General features: G+C 34.7%; 1 protein-coding gene across 1 annotated transcript in view; it reads left to right on the top strand.

The window, feature by feature from the left end:
• The window catches only part of LOC150088111 (sodium-coupled monocarboxylate transporter 1-like), a 55,353-nt gene that overhangs the window by 16,308 nt on the left and 15,460 nt on the right, over window positions 1-23,585 (top strand). Inside the window, exons 4-13 of the mRNA XM_090370026.1 lie at window positions 470-537; window positions 1,533-1,687; window positions 4,287-4,427; window positions 6,212-6,341; window positions 7,756-7,844; window positions 8,220-8,335; window positions 8,427-8,494; window positions 10,424-10,510; window positions 11,651-11,844; window positions 15,928-16,087. Of these exons, the coding sequence (XP_090226152.1) occupies window positions 470-537; window positions 1,533-1,687; window positions 4,287-4,427; window positions 6,212-6,341; window positions 7,756-7,844; window positions 8,220-8,335; window positions 8,427-8,494; window positions 10,424-10,510; window positions 11,651-11,844; window positions 15,928-16,087 (1,208 nt within the window). The remainder of the gene's footprint in view (window positions 1-469; window positions 538-1,532; window positions 1,688-4,286; window positions 4,428-6,211; window positions 6,342-7,755; window positions 7,845-8,219; window positions 8,336-8,426; window positions 8,495-10,423; window positions 10,511-11,650; window positions 11,845-15,927; window positions 16,088-23,585) is intronic.

Here is a 23,585-nt window from a genome sequence, read left to right as displayed (position 1 = left end):
TCTAACTGCATTTATTACATGTACAATTTGTCTATGGAACGTTCTTTTTGGAAAGGTTAATATTAACTAGAAAAGCCAGCAAATTGTAAGTAAATTCGCTACGCATATATATATATATATATATATATATATATATATATATATATATATAGAGAGAGAGAGAGAGAGACGTTTAAAATTGTCTGTTCGACAGGTTGCAATAGTAGCATCTCGCGAGAAAAACCACTAAAGTAGGCAAGCCATTTTTTTTAGACATTTTAAGTACATACGGGGAATTCAGTAATAAAAATGTATTCCATTTTAAACTACCTCTGTAATCGCAATATCTTCAGTGCTGCTAACATACTTTTAGTTACTGGTGTAATCTAAATATCTTTAAATGCTGCTTAATATATTTTTATTTAGTCTTTATCAATAAATTACAAATGTTTGCATTAGAATATCATCTAATTCACTCTGTTAATCCTAGTAACTGGACTGAAGGTGTGGTTCTGTGTGTTATCAATCGGACTGGTGTGCACCTTTTACACCACTATCGTAAGTAAAATTTTATCTTCATAGGTCTATTGAAACAAATATATTTATCGCTTCGCAAATATTACAGTTGATTTTTAAAAAATCATATTTTGGAAGTTACTTTTCTCTGCAAAATCTCCTTAAGCACAAAGAGCACATAGCATACTTTAAAGAAATAAGCCAAAAAACACTTGGTTTTAGTCCGCCATTCAGATATTTACAAAAAAAACATTGTGCCCGATCACTCGAAAACTTCAACGTATTCCTTAAAATTTTAGGGGCGTATAAATTAAATCAAGCATGCGTACACTTAAATAAGAACATTTGAATGTGCCGGGAAAAGTTTCCCAAATATCTTTGAAATATTGAGATGTGTACTTCCCCCAGAATAATGGGTTTCAAAAGGAAGATATTTTATGTCAAGCACTTCAGAACTCTATTTTCTGTTTATCACATTGAATGGAAGAAAATAATCTTTTATCAATCAAATTGCATCGTGTTATAATCGCTAATATTGATATATAATAGATAAAATTATTATGCTACATTCAATTATAAACGGAATTTATAATTACTGTAAATCAATGTCTTTCGATGTTTTGTATGTTTAGAAAAAAACGTAAAAATAAACATTCACAGCGAAATAAAAAAACTCAATGTATGAAAATTTCACTGAAACTAAGCGAGATAAAAAAAAATTAATATCGTTTTAAAAGGTGCTAAGACCCAACTTATTTTTCTGAATTTCAGCGAAATGCACTTGTTTACTCATTAAACAATCGTGTGTAGCTAAACATCGATTGATGTAATTGATATTTACCTTAATAGTAGGATTTTTTAATCTAACGGAATTTAAATACTCTTAGATTAAACTGCCAATTTTAGAAATTAGCATGAATTAAAGAGATGAATTCAATTCTTACTTCTATAAGTTTATAAAAAATAAGTCTCGATTCAGGGACCCAAAATAATATATATTTATCACCACACTTTCTAACGATTCTCCTTGCTTGCAGGGTGGTATGAAAGCAGTTGTGTTGACCGACTTATTTCAAGTCATTGTGATCTTCAGTTCGCTGATGATCGTTGTAGTCAAAGGAACTCTTGATCTTGGAGGGATTACCACCGTATGGAAACGTGCCGAGGAAGGTCAAAGGTTAGAGTTTTTCAAGTAAGTGCTCCTTCCCCCTTACAATAGCTGTCGTGGGTCAATATATGATTTCAACATGTAATGGTTCAATATACATGAAAGAAAATGAAAATTATATTTCCGACTGCAACTCCAACAATTCACAGCACACCTATGAGAAATACTCGTAAAATATACAATGTTTAACTTCTTAAATATGAATAAGCGCAGGACACTAACATTAATTTAAGTAATAATTTCTTTTCCTTACATTAAGTTTATCTTATTATTTTCGTAAAGACTGCAACAGGATTGGTGATTCGTATAATTTAGTTTAACAACATAACATTTCCAAATATGTATCGTTCCTGTATCCCTATATGCTTCTACAATTTGGTCCTCTGCCCCAAATACTTACACTAGTAAATTTCTCAGCGTGGAATACTGCGCGCTCCTGTGGCTGAATAAGATTGCAGAGAAGCACTTTACAATTTCAAAATCCATACAGTATACAAACTTAAACGTAGCTCCGTGAATTCAGATGGTCACCCTACGTAACATCTACAGTCTGGCACAAATTCTTACTGGGAGTTTAGATGCCCCTCAAATTGAAAATGTTGTGGTCAGGCCTCGCCCAGGAGCCCGGCTCCACTATCCTCATAACCTCCGTAGCGCTCTCCATCACACGGAGGGATTAAGGCGGCTGTTTCCTACCACCACTCTGGAGCTCTTCAGAGATTTCAAAATTGACCAGAACGGATACTGCCATTAGAGAACCTACAGGAAGCTCATTGCAGCGGATCCGTACACCAAACTACATACATAATGAAGAATGTATTTCAAGAAAGAAGAGTTTTCATAGCAAAAGACTTCAAGAGCCCATGGACTCATAAAAAAATGTAATGAACGCTTTATAGTGTCTTCAAAAGACTCTTATAGGACTGAGGATATTCCGTTCAGCAGAATGACTATGACATTCAATTCATGTGGAAAATGACTGTAGTTATTCCTATTTATTTATTTATGTATTTTCTGATATTTTATTTCATGTAACTATATATGTTCTTATCTAATAAGTTATGTTCGGTGTATGTATTAGACCCTCAATAACATGTTCGATGTATGTCAAAGACCCTTCATAACAGCCGAGAAGCAATAGGTCTCCCAGCGAACACCTACAAGAAACTCCAGAAAGTCGCAATCCTGAACACCGGTAAGATATTCAGAGAGTTCCTCGACCAACAAGTAACACCAGACGTAACATCAACCACCCAGTGTACTTGGTAGCAATACCCGTCGTGAGGAGGAACCCCCAATCAGGGAGAAATAATATATAAGAGCAATGATAATAATTTTATGTACCTTTGACCTTATCCGCACGAGTAGCATAGTGATATAATCACAGTCCTTCCCACACCGCGTGAGAAAGGCCCCGGTTCGAATCCTGTCAATGATGCCAAGAACATTTATGGGTATTTTATGGCCACATAAAAGTTCCTCCGTGGCTCAGTTAGTCGGTCTCAGTCAATGATAGGTGTGTTTCGTACCTCCGATTAAGAGCTTACTTTACTCAATTCTAATCTATAACTAATTTGTATGTTTCTCTGATGGGGTAATAATATTAAGAAGGTAATGTGTCAAAACTCAAACTAAACTGATGCTTAATAAATTTCATTACAGTTCGATATAAAGATTATAGCAACAATTATAGGTAAAAAAAAAAAGATTCTATGAGGAAGTTCCAGATCGTTCTAGTGTTATTTCTACACACGATAGCCAATATACGATCATAATACAAAACCTTACAGATACAGTGCTGCACATACACTTGGTCCGAAATTTAGTACTAACGCAGGAAGGATTGTTTTGAAGTAGATATACGCGAGGTTTCACAAAAGGAATATTTACGCTAGGCTGTCCCACTCAATATTCTCTTAATCTCAGTGTAAAGACCTTACAACTTGAATAGCAAACTGTGATTTGAATTTACAAAGGCTGAATCATGTGCTCTTCACTAATTAATGAATATCCACTCTAAAATTGGCTGACCTATAGACCATCTGACAGCTGGAAGATGATGTAGCACAATAACATTAAAAATGAGAAACTACGGAGGTGCTAGTTGGATGGTGCAAGAAGAAATGCCTCCAGTGGTCACACAGCTCTGCTTCTTATGGGCAGTAATTTAATGGGCCATAGGGATCTGGATAGGCTCGCTTTTTGTAGGTATTGCATGCCTGGCTGTCATTTCCTTTCAAGTTATAAAGCCACCAGAGTTAATTAGGTGGGGAAGTACTGTACAATATCCAGGCAATCTAGTGCTGTCATCTAGTGGCACGTTAAAATGTACATTACTTGGGTTATTTCCAATTATATATTTTAATATAACAAACAAATTACTGCGCTGTCAGGGAGTGTAAATTAAATTACCTTTGAGAAATTTTCTGAATACAATTTTTATAACTTTTCAGTAATTAATTTTTCCTTTAAAACTGGAATTTGTGTTATTTGATTACAAAAGCAATGTTCAATATGGCTGTACATGGTATCGCTAAAAAAATAGCCTACATTTATCTCTTATCTGAATAAAAATATTTATAAATAATCCAAAAGATTAAGTAATTAATAAAAACTATTTCAGTTTTAATCCAGATCCTACCGTTCGTCATACAGTCTGGAGTCTGGTTATTGGAGGATATTTTACGTGGCTTTCAATATATGGAATTAGCCAGCCAATGGTTCAACGTTACCTCGCCATCTCCACAATGCGAGGTGCCAAAATGTAAGTACTATGCTATACTTACATTTTCCAAGTATAATTATATGTAAATACAATTATACTTTTGAAGTATTCAAAGTTCTGAGTAGTACTATATAGAGTATACTGACAAGGCAAAAACTCTGCACAGTTGTTTAGTGCTGCCATCTAATGGCACATTAATGTACTTTACTTGAGTTATTTTGAAATATGTATTTTAATTTTTAAAAAAAATTTCAACCCATTGCGATGATATGCAAATGCAAAATTTCATTTAATATATACATTTCCATGCTATATATAAATTTTTAAATAACAGGAGTAGACATTACACTGAAATAAATTAATTCACCAATGTTTCAAAAATATAAATTCTTGCCTAGATGATCGAAACCTAAAATAATCCGCAAAATGAAAGGAAAATTGGCAAAAACATCAATTTGTTTACATAAAATAACGCACTGATAATTATAAAAGTAATCCAACATGAGATTTGATATGGAATTTAATAAATACATTTTTTATTTTTTTTGAAAAATGTTAAAAAATTAAGTTTGCTTTTTCTCTTAGCTGGCCTTCAAGAGAATGGTACTACAAATTTCAAAATGTCTCGTCAGCAAAAACAGCATCTCCTTGTTGATCTATACAGTCAAGTAGAAACTTATTAACACTGACGCCTTCTTTTTTTTAACCTTTCTTGGTCAGTTAAAGTTTGGTTCAACAGAAAGAACAACAATTCTTTTCAGTTTTTAACATTACGGACACACACGAATCGAAATTAAAATAATAAATTCGCAGAAGAAAGTTCAAATTAACCATACAGTAGTAAAACTAATCGATTACTAAAATACAGTTACAGTTGAGTCAATAGGCATAAAGAAAGGGAAAGGATGCGGTTTCTAGAAAATGCCAAGGGCTCATTACAGGAATATTACAAGATGTAAAACAGCAGCTGTAACGGACTGCACGTATTTCTTTTTTTTTTGTTATCCTATATAGACTTCCAGTGACATTTAAACTCCGCTTAATCTCCAATCCAGATAACTGAAGGTAGACTAATGGTATATTCCAGTCAGGATTTGCAAATGAAAATTCTGACTCATGAATATCAGACAGCGGATTTTAATTCCAGAGACATCAGTAGAAATAGCCGGATTATTGTATTAGCATACTGGGTATTGCTATTTTATTTTGGCCAAACAAAAATTTAATTCATCTATAATATGAATTAAAGTAGTTTTATGATAAACCAGAGTTACAGACATGTTATATACAGGGAAGGGGATTCGACGAAGGGGATTTTCAAAGACAATTTAAAGCCATAATAGGAACTGTCAATTAAGAGTTCAAAATTTCATTGCACTGAAAGTCAGTGAATAGTCGGAATGTTCAAGGAATGTTCAGGGGCACAATTAACGGGATCCCAGGCGAAGAAAGTACGGGTTTCTCCTCATCATTCCGGGTTTTGCACAACATGCAAATCGATCTTCAGAACAGATCGGAGATCGATTTGTACAACATGCAAATCGATCTCTGAACACGAACACACACAATATGGCCCATGATGATAATATGCCATGTAACTAACAATGACGAGCAATGTTTTATCATAGGAGGTTTGAATGAAAGACTAACAACTATAGTAAAAGAAGAGTGAATTCTATTCGCTGTGAAAAGCAAATCGTTAAAAGCAGTGTCAGATGTTAAACATTTGGAATTACTGTTAATTATAATAATTGTGATTCAAGGAAATTATTATCCTCAATTTCGAAACCAGTGAGTTAGAGATTCTATCCCCTTTCTAACAGAGCAATCTGGCTAAACCTTCCTGGACTCGTGCTCATTGTCAGTATGACAACACTAGCAGGACTGCTCATTTATGCGAGATATTATGATTGCGATCCCATTCAAATTCAGCTAGTAGGAGCAGCTGATCAGGTAAGAACAATTTACAGCATAAATACAATTAATAACTAATTAAATATATAGTTTTTCTTTTACTGATAGAAAAAAAATGCCGCATTCCGAAACAATTCATAAGATATTTATATAAGTAATAAGTGTTTTTAGAACAAAAGAAAGTTATGTTAGATACAGAAGGCAATCACATATATTATTCTGTTTGATGAAATAAAAAAATCTTTTACTTTCTCTAACCCATTCTCCTATAGAATCAATGATATACAAAATAATTTGCATTTTTAATGCACTGCCGACCGGGCTAGCCGAGTGGGTAAAGTACCTGCCCGGCAACCCAAAGGTCGCGGGTTCGATTCCCGCCTCGGGCTTGGATCAAAGTACTGCAAAAAACCTTGGGAGGTGCAATATGGCCACAGAAGCCGATGCGCCAACAACTACCAAATCAAATAAAAAATAAAATAAATAAAATAGATGCACTAAAATAAAAAACCATTTTAACTTCTTAATTATATTTAAGAATACCATACTTTCTGCCATTTTCTCAAAAATCCAAGGCCAATACAGAATATCTCTATAAATTGAGTATCCCAACAGAAGTGAAACTAAAAATTCTGGACCCCCCATCCGACTAGATTGTAGAACGCCCCTGCCCGTGCACTCTTATAACCATACCAGACCGCCTTCCTCCTCCTCCGCCGCAGTAGCTGACCGAACAGTAAGATAGTTTCGCCACTCCACTCTGTTATTCATACAACTCTTTTGGTCCTTTCGAATAGCTGATTTCATTATAAATAGATTTTATATGGGAGATTTAATTCTTTCAAGTTTTTTCTCTCTCGCCAAATAATAATAAAATAACAAAACAGAATTTCTTCTAAGAACACTACCATATCTTAAAATTTTAAGAACCTGTGCGTCTCTCAATCAGTCTTGTTTTCACACTTTAATTTGTATGATGGCATTTTGCGATGTTCACTCTGATCTTGATATAAAAAAAAAAAAAAAAATGCGTTATCGAGTTACTCTGGTCAGTTATCGAAAAAGCACTGTATTCTTTAGCAACTGACTAATAAGAGCTTTACTTGCTGACATGTCTGTTTATGTGAGTATTAGAGTGAACAGAGTTTAGATATGCATCTGTATAAAAAGATGGATGTTATCAACAGTTATTATGCATTTTGCCGTTATGATAGTTCAGCTCGTTAATTACAAAAAATATTGTAAATTCTGTTATTTTATCCATTTCGAATAATGCATTAAAAAGGCAGTAATGCCTAACAAAAACTAACCACAGTAAAATCGAATGAACCTTAGAAGTTATTGCGTAGTACAACACATGTGTACAGAAGCCTTTAACGTGAAATATTCTCTTGTAATTTTAGAATTTTGTTTATTATCGTTATTATATCGATTGATTTATTTCTACTGCCAGCTTTTACCATTGTACGTGATGGACGCACTTGGCTATTTGAAATGTCTTCCGGGAATATTTGTAGCAGGGATATTTAGTGGCGCCATCAGGTAAAAATAATTTCATTAAAATTCTTTAATTACATTTTCACTTATCGAAAATTTTTAGTGTAATTTTAACATAAAAGGATATATATTAAGTGATATACGCGGATCCGTTGCATAAATATCATTTAAATATTTCAAATACTCGATTCAAATGTTTCCTGTTGCAATTGTAAATTATCGCTAAAGACCAATGTTAGTTTTATTAACAGTTGAATTAGGTCACTGGAAGTAAACTTATCCTGGAAACGCCAGTGATATTAGAAATACAATAAAAAACTGAAATAAAACTAATAAGTTACAGAAGAAGCAGAATGAGATTTTCTTTCCTTAATTTTCCAAATAGTTTTACTTGATATTACTGAACTTTACTCCTTTCAGTACAGTTTCATCAGGCGTGAATTCTCTAGCTGCTGTAACATTAGAAGATCTCGTGAAGTCATACATCTCACCAGATATATCTGAACTGTGGGCAACCCGCATAGCTAAGATCCTAGGTAAGAAAATGCCATCTTGTATTCTGTTGGAACTTACAGTTCTTTTCGTTTCTTTTTAAAGATGATCAACAACAAATTTCTTTATTCCCAGCCTTGTCCTATGGGATCAGCAGCATCGTGCTAGTAGCCCTGGTGGAACAACTGGGAGGGATCCTTCAGGTACTGTACTGTTTATTGGACTTACAATAATTGTATTTTTTTAGACTCACTTAAACAAAGACACCCGTGAGAAATTGCAACCAATCAGTCTCTGCTAGTCCTTAATTATTATTGTTTGATTTGCGAGTATGACAATGTCCATATTTTAAATTACTAAATCATACGAAAATAAATAATTAGTAATTAATAATTTGAGTAAATTTAATTTACTGTGCATTCTCTTTGAAAAAAAAAAACAAAATATTGCCTTAGAAGTTTCCAAATTTATTTTTCCAAGATCATGAATAGAAATAAATTATGAGAATTTTAAATCGGTTTATGATCTTTCTTCCGAAAGCAGTTTCTTAAGATTTGGAAAAGTGTTTAATGGGTACTGGAACGTGTGTAAAGCGTCCAAAGTTAAATTATTAGGAAACATAGTTGTTCATGAAGTAAACTAAATTTCTTGCTGTAAAAGCCTGGTCAGTTTTTTTTTTCTTTTAATCAAGGATGGGTCAAACTGCAGCTCGATTTCATGTGGCTGTCGAGTTTCCAGTCCATTTCAAAGAATGGTCAGTTGTAAAAGGAAAAAAGTTAAAATGAAGATAATGATGGTGTCCGTCCACAAAAAAAAAAAGAATGGAAAAATAGAAATGAATGTAACACATTTTACCAGCAAGCCGATCTGGTAGAAAAATTTTGTTTCTAAGTCAGTTATTCGACTTCAGGCCTTTTCCAAAGAGGGAGGGGAATATAAAACAGCGATTGTAGTGCTGTGAGCTAGTCCTGACGGCACTTCAAGACCACAGCTTTATATATCAGAAAGAATCAAACGTCAAGTTCATGCGATTAAGAAATTTTATACTCAGATTTGCTTCATTGAGATTACCCTGTACTGTAGTGATTTCCAGTCATTGTCCCACACACACTGATGCCGGTTCATGATTTGAGTTGCGTTTATCCGAAAAAATAAAAAATAATAATAAATGGATGTGTTAGGTATCGCTATATTTCAAAGTAACAGAGAAACTATAAGTTATGTGGGACACTCTACCGAAACTTTCGTTGGAATTTTACCTATCTACCATTCAAAAAGTTTGGAAATCATCGATGGAGAAGGTGTGGGGAACCCGCTTTCTCGGGGACAAGGATATTGTTCACTCAATAGTTATTTGTATCCCTGCGAGGAATTCCAACGCTAAAGCAGACCAAATTTCTTCATCCCAACGAGACAGTCCTTATTTGCAGCTGTATTATTTCGACCAAGTTGTTAGCATTAACCTGTTTGCTGTAATCATATTACATAAATGGCTGATCTGGTTTATAGGAAAAATTTCAGTAACTCCTGTTTCGATTGCCACAGATTTCTTAACCGAGACATCATGCTTCTAGTCAGTGGCGGCCTGTGTCTAAAAATATTGGTTGCCAGGAGACAAAGGGGGGGCCACCCACAAATATTATATTTTCAAGCTACTAAAAGGTCATTAACATTTTTAACATATCGTCTGTTATTGCAAGGGGACCAACTTGCCATCGGGCAGGCCGTCCCTGACCAGTCCGCCACTGCTTCTAGTTCGATGTTGTGATAAGTACATGTACATATGCGTCAAGTAATTTTTTTAGATATACTATACACAATTAATTGACAATAGGAAACGTATAGGTATGATAATGGAAACTCATGTTTCCTACATTTTATCTTCTAGGAATTAATATAATTCTGAAATAAACATTTTACTTACGAATACAGTTGAAATTTTAAGCGTAGATAATTTTTGCCTGTTAGAGAATTTTCAGTTCATCACGACTCTCACATTTTAGAACGATATAAATGTTTAAAAGTAGTACTGCAGTGAAGTGTTGAATAAGTGCATATCTATTATTTCTCTAAAACAGAAAGACGTGCAATATTCTCATAAAAAAACTAAACGTGAATTTGCCTCTTCTTAGGTGTCCTTAAGCGTTTTTGGTGTGATCGGAGGACCTTTACTGGCGATGTTCTGTCTAGGTATGTTCTTCCCTGCAGCTAACACTAAGGTAAGTATGGCTTCATTCTATCTAAATAGAAAAATTCAGATTTTAAAAGATGGCCAAAGTTACTTTCTCCTTCAGCAGCCAAGTTAGTAGGCACGTTCTTTTTCATTATGATGAGTAGTGTCTAATTCTCTCTGCCAGGAATAGTTTTCAATAACATCTGCTGATCTTCACGGAAAACTTCAGTATTTGCGGTTGATCATAAAGAACTTACAGCAGTAGAAAGTATGTTTGCACAGTTATTGATAGACCTTAGGCAACTGGCTGTCAGAACGAATTTTGTTTCCTTAGACGAGGATTGTTCACTGTTTTTAAAATTTTTATAATTGAAAATTAATTTTAAAGTCACATTTAGCACTCGGCCACTACTTCACTAATCTACAATCTTTCTTCAAAAAAGAAAGAAAACTCAGAGGAAGCAATATTTGCTATGTGCTTTGCCCAAAAAAATTACAAGTTAAGTAATTCCAAATAGAGATATACGACGTTGTCTAGAAATTTGAGTGTTATCGAAGATAAACATAGGATCAGTAAACTTTAAACATAAGACTATAAAAAAGGTAACAAAAAATAATCGTTAGTAGTGACGCGATTGTAATCAAAAAACTGCAGAAATTGCAAATTAGTTGTGTTATATCAGAATACTGTGTAAATTTAACTGGTATACTTGCAAAGAAAACTAATATTGGAACTGCACTTTTAGTAAAACAAATTATTTAAGCTAATTCAGCTTCAACGAAAATAATTAATATATCATGTATAAGGGATGTCACATTTTTTGCGGCATAAAAGAAAATAAAATCATGATTGCTCAAGTTCTAAGCCAAATGCAATAAAAAGAAAAAATTAAAAATAGATCCGTAAATTTTTTTGTATAAAGTAATAATATATAAATTCCCACTACGCAAGTACTGAAACTTCCTAATTGGATTCCGACAGGACCAGAACAAAATCACAATTGTACCTCTGTTCTAAATCATTTCTGGAATTCAACCCAAATTCACTATTTTACGGATATTCGCTCGTTCATTTTCGCGTGGGTTCTTATTCCAACTCTATCAATGTATTCAAAGTCAAGTGACGTAACTATTGACATGCTTAACACTCCATGAATTGAAATAATATTAATCATTATTCTTTCAGGGAGCGATTTGTGGATTTCTGAGTGGAGTTGCAGTGTCACTGTGGATAGCACTGTGTGCTTTTCTCTATAAAGTTCCTGTTCCTCGAGCTCCAATGGCAATCAATGGATGTGACAATTTTAATGATACTGTAATTGCAAGTAATCTCACCATGGTAACAACCGTTTCCACAAACTCAGATTCTCTATTAGAAAGGTAAAATGCTAATTCAGATAGTAGAAAATTCATTCTTTCCAACTTCTCCATTTAACATACACATTGTTTAAGCACATTCTAATTAACATTTCTTTATTTCATTTTTCTCAGTTAAATAATTTTATTTGGAAGAAACTATTTTTTTAAGGAAAAATCCTCCTGCCATACTTTCCGAACCCAAACACAAGTGTTGGTTTATACTAAACTTCTGCAATATATTATGAACATTACCGACTGCTTGTCGGACTCCTACCATTTGAAGAATAATTTAATTGATTATTTTAAAAATTCAGTGATTTGATAAAAAATGATCTAAATATATTAATGTTATATAAAAATAGATAAGTACTTCTTTTTGTGTGAAAATGTACAAATTATAAAACTGGTCATGTTAGCACTGGTAGAGGCATGTGATGCAAGAAAGCACGTTTATACAGCATCAGCCCTAAAAAAAAAAAAAAAAAAAAAGTTTCACTCATCCATTCGCTCCAAAAGTTTTTCCAGTCCTTCCTTGAATTTATTTAAGCTATCAACTTCCTCAACGACAGATGGAAGTTTGTTCCAGCAACCACCCACTCGATAAAGGCAAATTGCCGCACATCTATTCTACAACTGTCTTTACTCAATTTGAAGTTTTACAGTTTCATGTTAATTATTGACGGAAGCAACTCATAGAAAACCTGGAAGCAGCAGTTTTTGTTATTTACGATGTTTTGAAAATTCTAATAAGGAAATTTGTGCAAGAAATCTTCCAAACGGAAAGATCGCTCGGAAATTAACATATACAGTACTGTACATTACATTACATTCCGCTAATTACAGCATCGATGACCACAAAATTTTAAGAAGAATTCACTCACAATGGAATTATATGAGAAAAATGTACCTAAGGATCAAATGGTTTCCTTTAAAATTACTCCGTGCTTGAAAATAACAGCTGAGCACCAGTTCTGAAAACAAGAAACTTCATCGATAGATTGGTTAATAATAATTTCACCAATAATTTCAGATTAACGGCATCATCTGAAAGATTCTCAAATCTTAAATAGTGAAAAAGTTTAGAAGTGATGAACAAAAAATAATCATCGACGTTATGAAAACCTACTACATTACTTTCTCGAAGAACACACTGAATTTTACAATAAGATTGTAAACTAGAAGAGAATTGAAAATGATTATCCTGATTTTTCGTGAAGCATCATCATCAGCCATTTTCAATCCACTAAAGTATGAGGGCCTCTCCAGCAACTTTCCAGTTTCTTCTGTTTTGTCACTGAAAATGATTATCTTGATTTTTCATGAAGCATCATCATCGGCCATTTTCAATCCACTAAAGGGCGAAGGCCTCTGCAACAACTTTCCAGTTACTACCCACGAACTCGTGAATTTCATCTGTCCATCTCCGTTGTTGTCTTGCAGCTTTTCTTTTAGCTCCCCTCGGGTACCATTGTGTTATTTTCTTAGTCCAGCTGTCATCACGTGTTCGAGCTATGTGTCCTGCCCAAGCCGATTTTAGTTCTTGAGTTTTGATAAGAATGTCCTTTATTTGTGTTTGCTGCTTAATCCATGTGTTTCTCTTCTTATCTAACAGTCTGATTCCTAATATAATTCGGTCCATTCCTCGGTGTGTAGTTTTCAGCTTCTCTTCCATTCTTTTGGTGAGTGCTCAAGTTTCACTTCCATAACTCATGGTGGGGAGTATACATTAGTTCAAGTTTCAGACAAATTGGGATATTTCTCCTCAAGTATGCGACTATATTTCCTGAATGCTATCCATCCGAAATTTATTCTTCTCTTGACTTCTAGCCCTTTATCATTATTACAGCTAATAATGAATCATGAAGTATACTGATGCTTAAAATATACTGACTCTATATTTTAATTTTTTCAAGTCAAATCAAATTTTATAAAATATAAAAATTTTATATTTTTTGATTTATATAATATCAAATTTTATAAAATATAAAATTTGACTTGTGCTTTACTTCCATTAATGATTTAGTTTTTTTTTTATTTATAATAAAAACAATTAGTTTTGGTAAAACTTGATTATAACGTCTATTTTTAAAACAAAACGGTAAAGTCATATTTTAATAAATAACCGTGACAACGGAAGTGTACGAAAATGAAGAAATACTTCAGAAAATGACCACATGTTGGCAGAAGATTAAATTTCAAAAAATTGACGAGTCTTAGTCTCATCTAGGCAAAGCAAGAAGAAATAAGCCTTTACAATAGTTGAAAAGCCGTTTCAAAATGATCTATTCAATTCAACTTTAAGAATATAAGATTAATGATACATATACTCAGTTCTGAACTCTCCATTGAATTCTCGCGAACTTTCACAATTCTTTTCTGTAAAAAACACAGCTTTTAAACTAAAATAGCCGAATCACATTTACTGCGAAGTAGTAAATTCTGGCATTTTTGGTGCTCAAAATTAATTAGTGCATTCCCAAAATATTAAGTATGCCATAAATATTACGTGTGACAAACTACACTGCTCGACAAAATTAACAGAGCATGTAGAAAATGTGGAGTACCTCGTGCAGCTTGAGATGAAGCGGTGTAAAATTTGATATAGTAATGTACCATTGAATAACGATGAAATGAGGAGACAGCGAGAAACTTCGAACAGGTATAAGGAACATTTATAGGAGTTGTATAAGAATTACTAAAAAGGTCGCATTACAGAAATTGATGAAAGATGCTCGAAAATATGATCACATGACATCGGTATGACGTATGATCCCCTCCAACAGCTAATCAGGCCTGGCAGCAGTGAACCATTTTCCATATAAGGGTGTCTATAAAATTCTGTGGCAACAAATCCCATTCTTCCTCCAGCGCAGATCTTAGCTCACCAAGTGACCAAGGAATTGGCTGTCGACGTGCAATGCGTTGCTCAAGGGCGTCCCACACATGTTTGATCGGATTTAAACGTGATGAGCGTGCTGGCTACGGGAGTCATTGGATATCTTCACTTTCAAGATATTCCTCCGCTATTTGAGCTCTATACACATTGGCACTGTCGCGCATGAGAAGAAAAGCTGGGCCAACCGCACCCATAAAAAAAGTAGCATATAGGGTTTGAGGATCTGTTCTCGGTACTCTGCGCAGTTACGGTAACTCTATCAAAAACATTAAGAGGGTGCGTGCGGCCTTTGATCATTATTGCGTCCCAAACGAGAACACCGCCTCTACAGTAAATGTCCCTTTCTTTGATGTTGGAAGGACAGTACCGTATTCCTCGTTGTGTCCAGATGAAATAACGTCTATAATCTGTTTATAGGCTAAACGGGACTCAGAGAAGAGAAGAGAACTGTACCCGGCTTTCCAGGCTCCAAGTCATGGCATCAGTTTCGATGAGCTCTGTAGTGGTTTGGGGTTAATGGGATACAAACCACCGGTTTCCTTGCGGAGAGTCCACTTGAATTGAGCCTTCTTAACACAGGTTGGAAATGCTTTCACTTTTCCTGAAGTGGCCGCAGCAACCTCAGGAGACAGTTAATGACAGGACATCGGATTCTGTCTGGCAGTTAGAGACAGATAGCGGTCTGTTCTCGTTGACGTAGAACTCGGGCGACCTTGGTCAGCTCTTCTTGTAATGATTTCTGTCTCCTGAAACTGCTTCCATGGTACCGAGACGACAATGCGTGACACATTAAGCTAAAGCGCCACCTCCACCTGCGCGCCATCTCAATTCTCAAAGAATCATCTAAACGACGATAACTTGGCATCCTGAGTACTTCATATACGGAGATGATAATAAGCTACTTACTAAAATACCATCGTACCTCAAACCCAGATAAAATCAACCGTTATGGCAATCTCTCCGAAAAACCAACCTACTGTCATTCAACCCACAATTGGAGGGTCGCCAATACCCACTGCTACCAGTCAAAGACCGCGGGGTATATTTTGATTCTAAGCTCAGATTCGCAGTCCACATCGAGCACCCACTAAAACGGATCAAATATCTTCGATAAAGACCGAAGCAGCAACTACTTTACTTTCACGATAGGAAAACAACCAGCAGATACATATTGACCTCAATACATCCCGCAATCCTGTATGCCGCAGAAATCTGGGTCTCAGCATCTCCCTCCCTGCAGAAGCCAATATTCAGTTCCGAATACTGGACCTTGAAATGGATAACAACCAAGAACCACCTTCCCCTCAGGCTAAGACCACAGAAATGGCACAACAGCTGAACATCATCATCACGGGGAGTATTATAATGGTAATAAAAATTATAACAGGTAAAATAAATGTCCCAAACATTTGGGATGGATGTGAGTGGCACGTCCCTCCAAAGTCTGAGGTCGAGTCCCCAAATTATTTTAAAACGGAACCGGCTCCACGTATGATCGATCAGCACTTTCATGCGAAGCACTTCAAAAAATGGAAATTGATGTACAGAAACTAGCGACAGACAACTCCTCAGAGTGGATCTCTCATCCAAGACCAAGTAAATGTCTTTAAAAAAAAAAAAATGACGTAATTTTGTTCTACGTTTATAATTATAAATAATACATCTATACCATCCTTTAATGATCATTATAACCCTGCTATCAGAGAAGAATAGTAATTTGTATGTATAAAAGTTATGTAAATATCCCAATTAATATTAATCATTTCACCATCTAAGCGAAGAGCTCCTGGCCCTGCTACCGTGATGAGCGTGTACTAGTAATGCATTTTAACCAGCATTATGGACATTTACTACCAAAAAGATCATTTATTTATTGTACTAGTGACTAACCCACTGAGCAAGCAAAAAAAAAAAACGGAAATTCAGTGATTTGTCGCAACCCGTGTTTTTTTAGGCATGAATAATTTGCGTAATGTGCTGCTTTTTAAGGTGGTAGATCCATTTCTATGTGATACTCTGAATTTGCATCCCAGGAAGCCTATTATGTCAAATATTCCCCTTCAGCGACACTGTTCACAATAAAATGTTCATGAAAAGCATTTTGTTTTATGAATTTTGCCGAGCAGTATATTAAGTTTGCCATATTTTACCTTGAACTCTGAATAATCAAATATTGCCCAACAGACTATTGAATAATCAAGTTCTACCACACTATAGAGTATTTTAGGACAAGGGTCTCATGCTACATGGTAGAATAACTAACGTATAGTTTAGTGCAATAGCATCAGTTTAATTCGTAGCCATCTACCAAAGTCGTTAAATTGGTATCGTTTTAATTATATCTCATATTGTGAATACCGTCACAATGAGTTGCCATGGTACTGTATACCTCGAATAAGTAGTCTTCTCCATTGGTGAAGTGTTACTTATTAGAGGTAGTACAATACCATGGCAGCTCTTTGTGAAGGTATTCACAATATGAGATATAATTAAAACGATGCCAACTTAACTACTTTGGTAGATGGCTACGAATTAAACTGATGCTATTGCACTAACCTATACTTTAGTGGTTCTACTACACAAATTCAAAAACCGGTATAACCTTTCCAGTTAATACCATTTGTCCTTAGCCTTGAAAAATCTTGGTGTGAATATTAATTTCCAAACAATCATGGTGTAAGGAAATGAAGACACAAACTAACTTTTTTTTCATCAATGCAGCTCATGGTAATTGATAAATCGTACGAATTTAGCAGAAGCTATCGCCGAGGCCTTGTCATAGTTCATAATCGCAAAAGTGCTGCCGGGGGAGCGGAGAACTTATATTGGTATGAAATATTCAAAATATTCGCATCTTTATTTCTAACCTAGGATGCGAAAAATAAAAGTATTTTTAATTTGTACTGCCCTCTTATTCGGAACTAAACCGTTACAAATTAGTTTTCCCAGGTACTGCACTACTTCCAAAAAATATTTTTCTATTTATTTACAAACTGAAAACTTTCGACGGTTATGTCATTTCAGCAGCGAGCGCAAACGAATAATACAGTTTATAGACTAAACAGCTTTGAGTATTATGCCCCTATCTTTAAATTTCTAAAGTTGCAAATTAAAAATGGAAAGTTTAGGTCAAATTTCAGCCTCATTTTAAAACAGATAAATAAATTACAATTAACTGTAACTATTTGACGAGTTCTTACTTCCTGATACAAAGATCACTCAAAGTTCTGTTTTCACATTTACTTCCTCGAAAAAGTAAATTTTAAAAAGTACAAAAAACTTGTTTACAACAGTATTCCGCTCCCCTTCCTCGGAACAACAGAATTTCGAAACATTCCGATAGATGGAGCAAGGGTAGTATGTTCTCAAAATGGAAATCAGATAGCGAAGTTCGTTGTAAATAAACAGGTTCAAGTTTTTAACAGCACAGAAGAAAAATCGTGAGGAATATTCTTAAACAACTTAAGATCTTCAGGAATGATGCTATCGATAGAAACATAGTTGAATTCTGGGTCAAGCGTGCGAGTACATAGACAACAAGAAAAATTTAACACCTGATCAACTACGCAGCGGTTGCCCAACGTCGGAAGTAAAATAGACGGTACAAACGCCCATTCGACGGGATCAGCATATCAAGGGGGTCGTCACTACACCTTAGAATTAATGCGAGAATGTACTAATTAACCTTCCGAATTATTCAAAGATATCTTCCTCGTTTATTCTATAGAAACTTCAGCCAGCGGGTGGGTTGATTGTTCGAACAAACTTCCATCTGTTGCTATGGAAGTGGGTGGTTTAAATAAGTTCAAGGAATAACTAGACAAATTCTTGATAGTGTGGATGGTTGAAATGTGTATAGTTTTTTTTTGGCTCATGCTTTATAATTTTGTTTTCTTGCATTATTTGCCACCGTATACTAACTTACCCTAAACGAGAAACATAAGGCGGATGCCCTCCTGCATGCAGGACAAATCAAGACAGTATATCAGTTTGCAACCAAGGAAAGCAATGAAATTTTACAGAACTGCTGTGCCATTGTAATTAGGCATACAGCCGAATCTCGCTCCTTCAGAAACAACTATTTATGTTCTATTGAAAGGTGGTAGTATCCTTATAAGAAAACTGAAGGATGATTACGAAGTTACTGCTTTAGTGAAAAGTGGCTTCCAGAGATTAAAGATAACTTTTTATCAACAAAGAATCGAATAATAACGTTGTGGAAAACTCTAATAAATAAAATTAAAAACTGAGATTACACAGAAAAACAGAGTGAATAAATAAGATAGATAAAAATACCTCTAATTTAACTTTTGCAATAAATTTTTGCTGAGCAAAACATATTGAGACAAAACTAATCTTATTCATAGTACTGCTAACGCACATATATATACAAAAGCCTTTTGAAGTATACCAAACAGTTGCAAAACATTGAGTCGAAATCTGTCAAAAAAAAGACACCGTACTATAATCACAACACTATGTAACAAATTTTCAAAATGGCTCTGATAATCTGCATTTCTTGGTATTTCTGTGGATTTTAATATGTTGATTCCAAATATGGCCTTAGATTTTGAACAGCATTAATTGGTTTTCCAGAAATAAACGAAAAGTAAATATGCAAAAATACTATATCAGATTTATTGATTTTTTTTAAATTTCTGCACATAATAGCATATTAACCTTTTCTAGAAGCAAATAACAAGTAAAAAGTCACAAGTTAAAAGTTGAACCCCTCCTCAACTTAATCAAGAAAAAAAAAAATCCATAAAAATGTACATTTGAACGGCTTTATCTTTTGTGATCAGCGTGATCATTTCGAACCAAGAAACAGATATCGTCGTCGCCCAAAGTAGTTTCATTTCACTTTCCTTAGCACATCTTTTCCATTGACTATGTCCTAGTTGAATCTCTCCCCATGAACTTCATTAACATCTCCCAGTTTGTTTGAAAAATTCCAGTTGAGGGGTGCAAGCAATGGAACATAACTGACATTCTTTATTCCATTTTACCGTAATTTTCAATCAACCTTTCAACAAGTTCTTGAATAAAACTATTCAATACAAGGCAAAACGACTGGCAGGCGTTTCACTCAACATCAGTCAGTTTGCCTTCCAGTCCTTGTGAAGTCAAGATCTGCTTAACATGTGGACCAATAAATATTTCACCTTTCACTCCTGCATCAGACAATTATAGAAACTCAGACTGTATATGCCAAAGGTGACACCTCGATAATCGAAAGGTTTAATAAGTTGTTTAACCAGTCATACGTCGATATGAAATGGCGGAAGCAAGATTTTCTTCGAACCAAGGAACTGTTCAGCTTCCAACTCAATTCTAGCAGACTACTCTTTTCCTGTAACACTGACCTACTGAACTACTGTAACACAGTAGTTATAATCGCAGTCTTCCCCACACCAGGTAGAAAGGGATGAGTTCTAATTCCGTCGATGACGCCAGGAGCTTTTATGGGCTTTTTCCACTTCATGGCTGAGTTAGTCGGTTTCAGGAGAGAAGATTTCAACCTGGAAACTGGAGTTTTTTCGTCCAGAAAAACAGGCAAATCGACCATAGAACACATGCAGTTTATGGACAAACTGCATGTGTTCTCTGACAAAATATGGACACCACAGGAAAACCAACGAATCGATGGATTCAACGCACAAAATACATGTACGAAACAGCTAAATATAAATAATGTTATATATATATATATATAGTGTAATCAGCAGCTTGGAACATACTTTCAGTAATAGTTTAACTAAATATACTTTCAATAATAGTATTTATATTTAAATATGTGCAACAAATGACAACTTTTTTTCATTAAAACTTATGGATACCATTTGCAATGAGTCATTAACTAAGGAGTTAACAATATATTTTCAGCAATGTATTTGTACTTTATCGGCTATCGTACATGTGGTACAGCCCGTTAGGATTTCTGATCGTTATTATTGCTGGCCTGGCAATAAGTTACATGACAGGTAAGACTGTCTTTGCTTTTGACTTGTTCTTAACTATGTTATAAGTCTAAAATTAAGATGTACTGTTAAAATTAAGATGCAGTGATGAATACTGATTTACTTTGTTGTTTGTTAACAAAAAAAGTAAATCAGCGATTTATTTATTTTTATTTGTGAAGTAAAATCAAAAACTTTAAGTGATAATGCTTCTTTCTATCTACCCTTCACCGTTTCGGTATTTATTTCAATCTTAAATCAATCTAACTAGGTGGAATCCATTTCGTATATAAAAAAAAAAATATATTAAGGATTCTTTTATTTCGAAGTAATAATATCTGAGTACCATCTGTCACTGATTTAAGAAGTCTTATTCCGAAAGCTGTGGTTATCAACATAAATGTACAGGGGGTTGTAATTATTATCGTTGACTTTTCCTGCTAGTGAGTAGAAAGGCTTTGATAGTAATCAGTAAGGGGGGGGGGGGGAGAAAGAAACCATCTGACTTTACAGTTCTGAATTAAGGCCACCATCTATTTTCATGAATATTAAAAATAAAAAAAAAAAGTCTGAATGTAAAAAGAAGTTGGGAAATTCGACTACTTATTCCATGCCAATTAAAGTTAATCAAAAAGCAAGACTAGAAAAATTAAAAATATAATACGAGTTAAAGGCTCAAAGTGATCCCAAGGGCCACGATTACCAAAATAATTGGTAATTATCAGATGATGGATGGTACCAAAACAATTCGTGTACATTATGCAATTCCACAAAAATCAGTTACAAAATTCATAACATTTGGTTGATCCAGCTCTATTACATGAATTATGTAGCAGATTTGTTTTCTGTAAAAGTAAATTTTTACTAAAAAAAAAAAAAAAAAAAGTCAGTGGTGATACCTTAATAACTGTGATTAACAGTTCCGTAACGCAAAGCAGATAACGTCTCTGTAAGAAGATAATTATAATTGTGAATCAACTAAGAGCTGGAAATCACTAAACAACTACTGCTCTTTGCAGCTTAGCTATTAAAAACTAATGAACAATGATCAGCCTCTGTTTAGAGTAGCAGAGGAGCGAGTTATTTCTCTACAAGTGGTCACATTCGTAAATATCTTTGGTGAATTTTCAAAAGGACATTTGAGATTTTGATACTAATCAGATCAGATCTTAATCTCTTTCTTTACCTTTAATAAAGACATAAAATGGGCTCTGGGAGGATATTAGTTTTCCCCGAGGAAAGCAAGGCCATGAGGCACCAGTACAGTTGCGTATGTAAGTTGTATATATATTCTGTGGTTGTCTCGTCTGTTTTTTACGAAATGACAAGCCTGAGTTCGGGATGGAACCACACAACCGTCGCCCGACACCGACTAACTCGATTAGGGTATGAAAGAAGCCCGTAAATTCTAACTAAGGGGGGGGGGGGTCTCGAACCTAAGCCTTTTCCACAGTTTGGAAGGACAGTGGTAATATCCACTGATATTGGTCGAGAGGAATAAAAAAAAAAAAAAAAAAAAAGTCACTATCAGTTAGTAGGGTACACGAGCGCACACACTTATTTGTAGAAATGCATCTAATTGTAACTAAAATTACCACAAAAGCCGCAAAAGAGAGAACCAATCATATTCAGGAATTATCACAAACTGAACTACAACGAGCTATTTCGTTGCATCTTGTACCTCGTGTTACCAAAAACTCGCCAATGAACAACAGTAAAATGAAAAGCCAAAATACAGAAAAGTCATTCTATTGCCAATCAAATGAATGATGAGTCCTTTCTTAATAACTATGAACAGTAATAAGACAATGTACAAAAAATTCAAGTAATTTTCATTATCTCATGTGGAACCAACTTTCCTTTCGGCTTCCTTTTACTGACAAACCTTAAATGTTTCAGGAAGTACCAAACTGGAAGACCTCGACCAAAAATTAATATCACCGATTGTGCTGAAAATGTATAATTACTTAAATAAGGTACCAGAAAAGGTAAGTTTTTCTTTTGAATTTCGTTTTTGCATAATTTTAAACTTACTTTTTAACATGCACAATTTTTAACATCATTTTTAATGTTGTATTAAAGCATGTGGAAAAAAACCCATACATCTTTCACGCATTGGCAGACGACGACCTTTTTTTTTTCCAAATAAAAAAAAATAAAGAGCCCTGAATTTCACGGTCTGCTTATTATCAAACCCAGAAAGGAAGTTCTGAATCATCGACTTCCTTATCTACCGACAAAGTCAGCAGTCAATGAAAACACCCTTTGTTGCCAACGTATTTCTTGCACTAAACTAGCGCAGTAAGAAATATTTCTCTAATGATTAAAACAAAATAATTTTAAAACAAACGAAACACTCAGTAAAAATACACAAAGTTAGGCGGTTTCAATGCTCATCCCAAAATTTCTTGCGGCTTTCGACATTTTAATTGTAGTTGAGTTGTGATTAGATTATCAGGCCAACCAGCTCATTAGACTGCTTCCGGAAGCTAAATTTAGAATTTTCGTTTTATTTTGTCAGGAGTTTACACTGTTCCTCCGGTGCCGCTACAGCAGAACCCTGAAAGGAGAGTTCAGTCTTGAAATGGTGCGTAAATTGTGGGCTCAAAATACTGCAATAACTCACGGAAGGGGGAAAAAAAAGCCCTTCCACCGCCTCACATCGGCTAACTACGACCTTGATTGAAAACACCATCAGAAGTTCTTTCAGTCTATGACAGAACTCGAATCCATACCACTCCAAATGAGTGACAAGTGGCGAAACCACTATACCGTCAACGGTGGAGAAATCCAAGTTGGTAATATTCATTGCATTCCAACGCAAGCATAAGCAGCCTCTTAGCTGAAATGCATTTTGAGTGATGTGCTTATGATTATTTTAATGCCGCATTTATGCACTAGCAAAT

Source organism: Mastigoproctus giganteus, chromosome 3 (genome assembly GCF_048544385.1).
Source record: "Mastigoproctus giganteus isolate SK-2022 chromosome 3, ASM4854438v1, whole genome shotgun sequence".
Classification (NCBI taxonomy): domain Eukaryota; kingdom Metazoa; phylum Arthropoda; class Arachnida; order Uropygi; family Thelyphonidae; genus Mastigoproctus; species Mastigoproctus giganteus.
This window is presented reverse-complemented; position numbering and strand designations above follow the sequence as displayed.